The sequence below is a fragment of the Corvus brachyrhynchos genome, unplaced genomic scaffold (assembly GCF_000691975.1).
Source record: "Corvus brachyrhynchos isolate BGI_N302 unplaced genomic scaffold, ASM69197v1 scaffold53, whole genome shotgun sequence".
In the NCBI taxonomy this organism is placed as follows: domain Eukaryota; kingdom Metazoa; phylum Chordata; class Aves; order Passeriformes; family Corvidae; genus Corvus; species Corvus brachyrhynchos.
This window is the reverse complement of record NW_008237681.1, coordinates 2,632,851-2,644,706: the sequence shown is the minus strand read 5'-3', so window position 1 is coordinate 2,644,706 and position 11,856 is coordinate 2,632,851. Positions and strand designations below refer to the sequence as shown.

The 11,856-nt window shown below is 39.8% G+C and overlaps 1 protein-coding gene across 12 annotated transcripts in view; it reads left to right on the top strand.

The window, feature by feature from the left end:
• The window catches only part of RARB (retinoic acid receptor beta), a 324,550-nt gene that overhangs the window by 248,696 nt on the left and 63,998 nt on the right, over positions 1-11,856 (top strand). For 9 of the 12 annotated variants that reach the window (XM_017732112.1, XM_017732111.1, XM_017732107.1 and 6 more), the window contains one exon: positions 6,948-7,096. In XM_017732112.1, coding sequence (XP_017587601.1) covers positions 6,948-7,096 — 149 coding nt within the window. The remainder of the gene's footprint in view (positions 1-6,947; positions 7,097-11,856) is intronic. The other 3 variants (XM_017732113.1, XM_017732115.1, XM_017732116.1) reach the window with 1 other exon arrangement.

Here is an 11,856-nt window from a genome sequence, read left to right as displayed (position 1 = left end):
GGTGAGATCAGAAAATGAAGGCAGGGCTTTCTCTGCTGGCAGCAGCAGTGGTTCTTGGAGGCGGGAGGCACCCAGCCCTGCCCTGCTTCACAGTGGGCAGGTGAGTGGGGTGCACATGCAGACTTGGGGGTGCTTCAGAGCCCCTGCAATAGAAGGACTGAGCACAGACTTAACAGAGTTCCCTGCTTTGTCATATATCGCACGTGAAACCTAGGGCAAGACATGTAAGGCTATATTTTGAGGACACTGCTTAGGGCTGTAGGCAGCTGGATTCTCAGTTGCTGTTGAAAATCCCAGTTGGGTACTGCTTGGATTTTTCTAGGAATTTATGATGCAAGCAAATAAAGCTCTTTCACTGTCAGTGCTTCTGTTTCTCGTCTGTAAAGTAAGAATAGCTCTTCCCTTATCTCACTTAGGTGTTAAAAAGGTACAAATATGAATGCTCATGGGTTATTCACATACTGGAGTGGCAGGGACCATGCTTGTAGATCAGATAGGTAGAAGAGAGCAGGATCTTTCATGCTGCTAAATATGGCAGAACCAGAAGCGGTGCTGGTGTTGCTGTGTGGCCAGGGACAGCAGGGCCTGAGGAGAGTCACTCAGGGAATCTGTGCAGGAATCTCACTCCGGGAGATCTCTTGAAGTGCCGTATTAAATGCCAGCATAAAGTCAGGTGACAGAATTGCCATGTTTAACTGATGGATTAATAAAGAGGCCAGATTGTGTCATAACAGAAAAATATGGTACTAAATGATCCCTGCTCTTCACTGGGCTACTGATTAAGATTATATGGGGAATAATAATATCTGTGAAGAAGTTAGCTGCTAAGTAACAGAGATTATATTGTGAGAGTAGAACAGAAAAATAACCAGAATGTAGATGCTGTTGTTATCTGACTTAGAGCAAAAAAATCTGGATAGCTCTGCTATGCTGGTAGTAGGATACTAAACTTATTTCTTGGCCCTAATCCCCTGATATGAATACAGGTTTCAAAGGGCTACACTCCTGTTGTATGGTCAAGATCAGTATCCACTGACTCCACTGACTTATGTTACATGACTCTGCTGGTTAACGTTACAGATTTGCAATGGAAACTTGGCAATTTTGTTGATGAAAGGCATGAAGGAATATGATGCAGCTCGCTCTCTCCCAGTTCTAAACCGGTGAAGATGCAACAGACGAGTGTAAACACTTTTTTTCTGTCATTCCAGTTGACAAATACAACTTGGTGTATACACAGCAAAGGCATTTGTTGACTATGAAGAAGTTGGCTTTTCTTTTATTTGAATCATACTTTAAATTTAGTCTGTGTTTTAACACTGAAATGCTACAATAGTTAAAATGAAAGGACTCTAAGGACCTGCTTTGCAAATAATGTCTCCCCTCAAGGCTGTGGATTTCAGGGTTTATTCTTTCAAATATCTTTCGACTTGGCAGGATCATGAACATTACCATTATTTGAATTGGAGTAACACTGGAAGGTCCTGCAGCACCAGTTACTGTACAGCACATTCTGAGGCCCTGCCCAAAATAGTGCACTGTCTAAATGCATGAGATGCGGAAGGGTGGGGGAAGAAAATACTGTCCTGATGGTATGTCTGGCTGCAGTGGAGCAATGGCCAAATTTGTACTTGGAACTTCATTAGGGTGAGGATTTCGGAACAGAGAGTGTGCTTCACTGCTTCTTCTGCTCTGAGGCGGAGGGCAGAGTTCAGGACCCCTCTTCTCCCAGATGCTTCAGGACAGAAGCCAGCTGTCCCTATCGCTCTTTAGCTGACAAGAGTTGTAGCAGCAAAAGTACTTCAGCTTTACAGAACTCCTGCCAACTCAGCTGTGCCTATCGGGACTTGCACCTTGTCTGAGATAGTTTTGGCAGCAGCAGCCTGTGCCCTTTGCATGGCCCTCAAAGTGCCCTGGGTCTGAGACTCCTTTTAGGTGACCTTGCATGCAGTTTTGTCCATTAGTCTGGTCCTTGGAGACTGGGCTTCTGAGCTCTGTAACCTTTACCTCTTTCTAGTTCTGTTGTTATTTTAATCATACTGTATGAATCCTGAGCAGCACATAGTGAAAACCGGTTAGATACTGTATTAGCTTTTAAAATAACAGAAAAGGATCATTTTTGATTTGGCTCCCTCAAAAAGAAGCAAGGTCATGGAGTTTCATCTTCTGATGTCCCTGTTGAAAGTAGAATGCCCCTTTTCAGACTAAATGCAAACCCATAGACTTTAGAGGATTTCTTTGGCTTTCATCCAGAATACCACCCTTTTTTAAAGGACAGTCTTGTAGAGATGCATGACTTGATTAAAATTAATGCTGGAAAAATTGTAACCAAGTATTAGAATAGAATAAATATATTTAACATCATAGCTTTAAGGCAGATGTGTGCAGCTAAAAGAAATAAAAAAGAAACCCTCAAATGTGGAAAACAAACTTTCTTAAGTGCTTCTGAAAATCCTGGTAATAGTATCTCAATCTGAAGTTTTTGTATGTTTTAATCCAGGTATGTTGTGTTCACTTGTAATAAAAAGCATTCCTTCCTGAACTTCGATGCATACCAGCTCTATAAGGAAAGAGTTTTGACTGTGATAATTTGTTCTGTGTTGATTAACATTTGCACATGGCTTCTCCTGAGCCTTTTCCTCGGGCCTCCTGCCCTCAGCCCACTCCACCTCTGTGTGTCCATCTCCCAGGAAAAACAACGATCCAGCACAGCAAGTGCCAGTACTGAAGTAGTAGCACAACTTCTTTGCTTTGTACTTTTTTTCTTTGCAAGGGAGAAAATGGGAGTCTTCCCACAAGGGGAGACTTTGTTTTCCTCTTTCTGTTGTCTGTGATCCCCACCTGTTGTATATATGGTAAAAATATCTGGGACTTATAACCCAGCAACAGTACGCAGCTAGAGTCATGTGTGACCGGGTCAAACACACACTCGCTGGAGGGTCATGGCCAGGTTACTAAGTCAAGGCTGGCAAGTCTCCACAATAATGTTTTCTTTCTCTCTCACTCTTTTTTTTTTTCTTCTCCCCTTGTCTGTCTTCCAAACAAGAGTTTAAAAAAACCCAAACCCTCATAACAATGCAAACTATTTAAGCATGACAAATTCAAAGAAGTTTTTTATTAAAAAAAATTGGAGGGGGGGCGAAGTCAATGATATTTTGGATTTAATTTTATAGTATGGTTTTATGTGGCACATGAAAGAGAGAAATTTGTATTGAAACAATTGAGACCCACTTTCCCAGTTCCTGGCCCTTTCCTGGAAGATGATTAAAAGCAGACTTTTTTTTCCAGACGAGACATAAAAATTAAATGATCTACAGTATATAGTTATTTTTTCAAATGTTTGGAGGCTTATAAATAACTTCTACAATCAAATGCACACATACAAGCAGCAGAGAATCTGGTTCTAATTACTTGTACTTTAGTTGAACTTTGGCGTTTCCTTTGACTTTCTGCCTAATGTATGTGAGCTGAGTGCCTTGCACTCCTGCAGTGAATTCACAAAAAAAAAAAAAAAAAAAAAAGAAGAAAAGGAAAAAAATCCAGACTCTTGTTGGTGCCAACAAAAATGAGGGTTAACAGAATGTTTTGACCAAATGCAACACTTTGCTATTCACCCTAATTAGCTGAAATTGCTGCTTCCCACCAGGGACCCTGAGCTCAGTATTCAAAATTCCCTTGAGGCTATCCAGGAAATGCCATTTGCTTTACAACTTCTTACTCTTTTAAAACTCAACTGTCCAAAGTGTGCATTAACATGCAAGCTTAATAATCTAAGTTTCTAGGAGAACACGAGGCATTTTGCGGTGCCTGCCTGCTTCTAGTTGGTCTCAAAATAAAATACCTTCTCCATCTGTCAACACGGTTTAGCTGGCAGTAAATTAGCTCTCAGAAAGCACGCTGTGCTTTTAAAGATCTTATCTGCTACTTTATCTAACCTTTAGAAAAATTTCAGACATTTTAGGAATTGTGAAGTGACCGATTGTTTGAGAGTCCCTGTGTGCTTAAGCTGCATTCAGGTGTTGGGTGACAGCACTGAGGCTCTGTTGTCTCAGGTGAGTAGGGATCCTGAAGTGTCACATCCCACAGGACAAGAAAGCAGGGCATGGAAAGCTGTTGCATTTTTTTTGATTCTCTTTTTTTTCCCCCCTTGAATTCTTCCTAAAAATTGTAAGACTGATTTAAAAATGCTTCTTCTGGAAAAGTCAGCTGTCCACCCCCCATCCTTTCTTTTTTTCCTGGTTGCTTGTGTAGACATGCATAGAAGAAAGCAGCTTCTGCTGTCATGCACCCGTTAGCCGTCAACATGTTGCAAAAATAGCACTTTATACCTGCTGAGCATGAGTTGCTACGGATGCTGCACAGGACTTCTGCGCAGGCACTGCATACATTTTCAAATAAAGAGTTAATAAGGCTAAATCCAAGGAAGATTAGTAAGTCAGAAACTGGAGTAAGAGTCAGGCATGTATAACCTGGGTTCAAGCCTTCTCCAGAAAACTGCACACCTTGCCTGTGATCAAAAGTGAATGTGCCCAAACTGGGTTTTCTTATACAAATAGCCACCAACAACCCCCCCCCAAAACCAAAACAAAACCCAAATAAAAACCCCCAAACCTACCAACCAAAAAAAACCAACCAAAAAACCAAACTCTCTAGGCAGTTGTTCAGCTAATTGCAAGTATTATATTTAGTAGATTAAGTCCTTTTAGTGGCACATGTATATGGGAGGATCTTCTGATTTCCATTGGCCCTTTCCTTATCATATACCTTTTCAAATTGTCCTGAAAAATATTCTCTAGCAGTACCTTCAACACTTTACTTGCTGACTGTGTTGTGTATTTATGAATTGAGTTGGTTGCATGATCTCTTCTGGGTATCACAAGCTCCTGTTGTTTGTACAGTGCTTGACAGACCTCTCTGGTGTACAATACTGTTTGTGGTTGGAACACTACTATTGGATGCTGGTGCTTGTTCAGGATGAAATTATGAATAAACAAAAGCGTATCAGTATTATTCCTCAAAGGCTGCTTTCCCCAAACTGAAATCACGGAAGGATTGCTGGAGTGCAGTTGTTTTATTGAATGACACAACCTTGTTTTCCCATGGGGAGCCTAAAAACTGCCTTTTAGATGGACTGGGAGAGTTGAATGAGCTAATACAAAACACATTGTCTGCTGGTATTGGAGTTTTAAAGCTAAAATTTTATCATTCCATAGACTCAATTGGAAGCCACCATAATTCATGTACGAGCATGAAATAAGGTAAGGAATGTTTGAGGCTTCTCAAGGGCATTTGATGAATCTAACTTTAATTTAGAAGTACTAATAGATTATTGATTCAAGCTGGGTGGCTGTGCAGAGATCAATAACAGAGCACTCTCTATCTCTCTTAAATACCAAAAATTACTGTTGAAAAGAAATGATCATTCTCATATGAGTTTTCATTAAGAAAAAGCTTCATTAAGGTTTTCTTGGTGCAGTAGGAACATGTAGATGTTTGCCAAATTCAGTTTATTTAATACTGAAAAAGATGAGTATAGTTCTGGACGTTGTCTTAATGTCACAGTTTATGGAGCTGTGTTATTTTTCTTATTTTACTTTCCTGTTTTTTCACAGCCTCCTTGTTGTTAGGTATATAAATAAATTGGTCCCATTGGAGAAGTATTTCTTAGCTTAAATCGGAGCCTTTAATACTTTACTCTAGCATTTATTTTCATCTCAAGTGTCTGTCCTTGAAGTTGATACTAGCTTAACCCAAGGAAAAATGGCAGAAAGGGGCCCTTCTCTCACCAGTAATCAGAGGTTGCCTCATGTGCTGTGATGCCCTCTGAATTCTGCAACACGAGTTGACAGTGAATCATGAGTTTAATACAAATGTATCATCGTTGTAATCTGAAAAATATCATGTACAGTAAATCTTGTCTAAGAATTTTCCATTGAGTAATATTCTTTAGGGCCTGCTGTTAGTACTCTGGAGATTTAGCTCTGCTGATAGTGCCTAATATTTCTGGATAGATCTGAGTTCACAGATCTTGTCATTCCTGTATATCTGTTGAAAAGTTAGAGGGATTTATCTGAGAAGCAGCAGACGGCTAGGTGAAACATGAAAATGTATTGCACATCCACAATAAATGTGAGGAATGATGACAGTGTATCACAGAAAACTAATGCAGATGTTTTGGAAAGATGTAGTTCACATGTCTTATCATGCATCGTAGGGCTTTCACGTCCTTTCCCTGAAAGGGCTTAACGGGCTTTTCAACAGACTCAAAACAAATGACCATCTAGAAATATTAAGGCAATAAGGGGATGTGAGGTCATAATATATAAGTAGCTTTTTCTCTGCCAGGTTTCTTGATGTTTCAGGTCCTAAGGTAGGTAAGGAGGTGTTGCTGGGTTATGCTAGTTTTACAGATTTAAAAACAAAAAAGGACAACTTGTTTAGGTAATTTTCACTTCAGGTCTCACACTCTTTACATATATCTTGATAGGTGCTGCTATCCTGCTAGGTCAGAATTGCATATTGTAGGTGTTACCTTTTGTAGAAAAAGGCAAGAGATTAAAAAACTCTCCCAAGATTAGGTACCAATTACAAGGGTACATTCCACAGTTTCCCTTTAAAGACTGATATCCAACCTGCACACATGGATGCCGTACGATTCAATAGGCTAAAACCAGAACATAAGCCCAAAGTTGTCCTTTTTTGGAGCCTGGTAAGATTCGTGTCCTACATCTAAACTATTGGGTACTTTAAAGTATAATTTTGAGGCTGTAGGATGTAGTCCTGCCTTTATTTGCCTTGCTTAGCTCCCTTTAAATTTTACTAGGAAAAACAAATTAATGTTTATTGTGGAAAGAAAGATATGGGCCAGTTGGATATTTTTAATATGGTTATATGTAGTAATTTATTCAAAATTATTATGAATCATTCATTTTTTTTTTCTTTTGTAGCAGTTGAAACTCAGAGCACCAGTTCTGAGGAACTTGTTCCGAGCCCTCCTTCACCACTTCCACCCCCTCGTGTTTACAAGCCCTGTTTTGTTTGTCAAGACAAGTCATCTGGATATCACTATGGTGTCAGTGCTTGTGAGGGATGTAAGGTGAGTGCCATCATCTCCCTTTCCTTTTATAAGTCTGCATTTCATCTTAGGAGAGGGATAAAGCAACGCAGTTTGGTGTGACTTGATTGTCTTCAAATACAGCTGTAACTTTCTTGCATGAATTAATTCTGATTCATTACTAAAGACAAATAAATTACCACCACTCTTGGAATTAATTCCCCTCATGACTTCTGCCAAATATGCCTTTCAGGGACTTCCTTAAGTACTGACTCTCACGAGAATGTGGTCATAGCTGTAGACATAATCAAAGAATAAACTGAAAACTTTTTGAGACTCTTCATTGTACATCTGTAGGTCAGATATTCACTGAGATCTCACATGGCCCTTGGCTGCTCTTGTCCTTTTTCTGCATGCTGCTACCTCTCTCAACTCAGGGGTGGAATTTGGGAACAGGATCTGATCATCTGGAAATTTTTGGTGTAGTCTCTAGCTATGTAACTAGTCTCAAATCAATTTGGGAATTTAAGGATTAGCAGGTTTGTGTTTGCAAAATTTAATCTGTCAGACTTCATTGCTGGCACATCTGCCAACTGCCTTCCAGTGCTGTGATTGTCAGAGCATGAATTGATGACTGTCTGTAGGATGCAGTAATAAAATACACCACTGAAAAGTAGAGAATGTCTGAAGAGGAGATACCCAGCAGAGAAGAAATGTCAGCTACACCATGTTTGTGTGGCAATAACTGCAGGTGTGCACACAGGGAACAGTGTGCACTTCCATGCATGCAAGGAAGACGGCGGAGTGAAAAATGCTAAAGAAAAGGTATCACAAGGCAGATGCTCTCATAATTAAATTTGTTAGCATACCCTAGTGCAATGATCTTTCTTAACATTTGAAGAAAAGACTTACGATTTTCATCCTTTAGCTTAAAATAGATGTGTAGTGTTTAGTACAGTACTAATGCATGCCGAAAATGTGACAGGTGCTATATCCATATAAATAAAGTTCTGAGAATAAATTAACAAAAGGCATTTTGCTGGTTTATTTTTGTGAAATGTTATATTTTTCAGATAGTCTGTAGTTGGCCATTTTTACTTTATCCTTTGAACCTTCAGCTTCTTTCATGCTAGTGGCCTTTTGTACTTACATAAAATATCATAGTCCTGGGTTTGTGTCATTAGACAAAAACCTAAAGGATTGAAATCTGATTTCCTCCCTATTTTATAACTGTAGATACTGAATTAATGAAGGTAACTTCAGCACCTCAGTTTTAGAACCTCTTTCTGATATTGAGGTTTCTCTTGGATGTCTTGTCTGTATTTTTTTTTTTTTTTTAGATGCCACAAAACTATCAAAATTTAAATGTCTATTAGGAAGAACTATGGAAAGAATATGCTGTAGCTGATTTCCTTAAGTAGGAAATCTCATCATACTCAGATGCTAACATGCAAATGGTGGTGGTGTCACTTGCTCACCCACGTTACCTCTAAGCACAGACATAATTGCAGACTGTGGCAGAAAGGTCACGTGTCCCTACAAGTTCATTATTTTTGAAAAATATGCAAAAATACACTGTAGGACCTTCACTGGCCTATTGCAAAGCATTTTCATAAATAATTAAAGCAAGATCACACTTGTCAAAATACATGAGGAAATCCATCTTGTAATGTGTTAGCTATTACTCAACAACAACAAAAAATAATCTTCACTTATTTGCTTATTTGCAAGGCGGAGTAATTCAGCCTTTAACGATAGCTGCTGTTAAAAGAAGAAGAAAAAAAGATTATTTACATACAAAACCTGTCAGTCTATGAGAAATAACAAGATTCCAAAACAGTAACTTGGCTGCTTGAGACTGTTAATATTTGGGTTTGTTGATGCTAGCTCTTCAACAGGTTGGACTAAGGTTTTGTGGAATCTCTTCCATGGATTGAATCAAATTTCTTAGTGAATGCCAGAAAATGGCAAGAACATGATGTGGCTGCTGAATCAACCACTGATCCCTTTGGTGGACTGTCAGGTATTACATTTGCTGTTGAAATTCGTCTGAAATTTCAGGTGTTGACCAACAGAAGTGGTGAGCTGGATGTCAGCAGAGAGCAGACAGCAGACTGCAACACCAGAGACTGCCTCAGAAACCTGTGTTGCCAGTTTCCACTCTTTCTCTGAAAAATGTTACCCTTTTTGACTGTTTGGTTTATTTTTCTTTTCCTTCATCTTTACACTTGCTTTCACGGCCATCAGCTGTTGGTCCTGTACTTCAAGAAAACTGCCACCTTGAACTTCTGATTTGTATCCATGCAGTCTCCTGCCTGTTTCCAAGTCTAATTTCAGCCTCTGTTCTCAATATCAGTTCTTCATGCCCCTCTTCTCTCTCCAGCCTTCTTCATACAAAAAAATACCCAGTTGCTTTGCAAGTTTCAGTAAACACTGAGAATTGAGCTCTGCTGCTTGAAGAAGCCTTATCTCCTGTGGATCTCTGCCTTTCAGTTGATTATCCTAAGTTTATTAGAGAGCCTTTGTTTCATTGAAGGCTTCTGATTGGTATGGAGCTGCAGTTTCGTGCTGATTCTCTGGTGAATCAAGGGAACAATAATAATGAAGAACTTGTGTTACAGCCTTTTGTGTAGTGAGGAAATTCAAATTTATTACCCCTTTACCTTGAAGACACATTTCCATGCAATTTCAAAGAGCTCTATTTTCTTCAAGATTTGTCACTGAAGCTGACCAGCATGTGCAGAAGCTGTTGGGATGGGGAGAGGCAACCTCATTCCATAAGAAGCTAGACTAAACATCAGCCAATCCCTTTCTTTCTCTTTTCATCTGACCATGTTGCAGTTTTCTCCTTTTTCACTTCTATTTTCCCTGCTTCTTTCTTCACCCAATTTGCAGTCTCCATTCTGTGATGTTAATCTTAAATTCACTCATTTTTCCTCCTGCATTTGCCCCTTCCTCTGTTCTGAGGTCCTTTTCTTAAGTCTTTCCCCTTTTTCCTTTCTGACTCATTTACCTTTCACTTTGAACTCCTGGCAGTCTTGTTTCCCAAGGGAAACACAAATGGAAAACTCTGCTCACATCATATTTATCTGATTAGGACCCCGATCTTTTGTTTTTCTGTGCTGGCTTTCCATTGGTTTTTTTCTAGTTTTCTCTCTGTTTTTCCTTCTCTTTTGCCTTTCTCCTTTGAGCTCCAGTGAAACTGCTGCCACAGTGATCCTTAGTAGTCTCATCTAATGCAAGGAACATTTTTCTTTCCTCCAGATTTTGGGTCGATGGCCTCCTTTGATTCTTCCGGCTTTCTTTTTCCTGGCTTTCCAAACTCTACATTTTCATCCTATTTTACTTACTGATTTTTCAATATCTCCTTAAATGGCTCTTTATCCACTTCCTATGCTATTCCCCAAGGTTCAGTTGTTTGGTTTTCTATTTAAAAAAGAGTTGTTTACTGACCTCTTTTATGGTAGACCAATGGAGGATGTCATGGCAATATTCTGCTCATAAGAGGTATATTTTTAATTGAGACCCTTCCAGCCAGGAGCCCTTGGAGAGCTGTGGATAGTGACTATGACCTTGTGATGTTCAATTTGGGAAACACTGCGCTATAAATTTTATCTTCCCTCAGCTGCCACCAACCCATGGATGATTTCCAAAGTACCCCTATCTCTGACTTCTCCCCTCCCATATTTCCGTGGTGTATCGTCTTGCTCACCTCACTGCTACCCTGGACACAGAGTTCTTCATGAAGACAGAACTTTCCATGCTCTCTTTGTGCCATCACCAACTCTAATCTCAGTTCTTTCAGACATCATGTCATGATGACATCATTTCTGATCTGCAGTATTCTATTTTACCCAATCTGTTGTCATTTTTCCTCCAGAATCTGAGAATCTGGCTTCAGCTGGCTTCATTGTCAGACCATTGCTGTGGTCTTCTCACATGGGATTGGTGCCTTCTCCTGTTCTCCCTTCCTCTTTTCCCACTCACTGTCATCCTTGGTTATTATTTTTTCAGGTACCTGGGAACAACCTCCTAACCTCCTTTGCCAAATACTTCAGTGACCCTGCTGTCTTATTCATTACCAGAGTCTTCAGTATTGTGCTGTAGTAGAAAGACTGTTCTGTGGCTTGTGTTGATATACTAATCATTTAAGGTTTTTAGGGGATGGAGTATTTCATACAAGGCACTTGTGAACCACAGTGAGAGTTTCAAAGTGGTTAAAAAACCCCCAAAAATGTGCCTTTGTGTTTGTTTCTGGGTGTTACACAAAACACAAAAGCCTCGTAGCTGGTCACTGGCTTTGTGTATGTGTTAGAGTTCCAAAATCACACTGATCTTCAGAGTGTACTTGTATTTTGTAAGAAAAATTCCAGAGACAGTCCATCTTTTTTTGTGTAAAACAGTACACTGACAATATTCAGCTTATTTACAACTTTTCCATTTTGTAAACTGTGTGGCATCTCAGAGGTGGGTTTTGGAATCTACCTGTGTTGTTTCATGACCTCAGTTATAGAGTTCTGAGATCTTTCTTTTTTTTTTTTTTTTTTTCCCCCAGTCTCTGGGTGTTGCCAGATAGCATGCAAACAAATTCCATAGAAAATGAGCAATTTGGATTTATCCAGCTGGTGCAAGTGGTTATAGGGCTGGTTGTCACCAAAAGCTCAGCTCTTTGGTCCTGACTTGGGTCGTTGTTGTAGCCGGGTTTGCAGAAAGGGGGCTGAGAGCAGTGGGCTGGATTCCCCACACAATGCCATCATTGTGTGGGTGAGGAGGAGAAGCTGGTGTTCTGGCAGGTTCAGCTG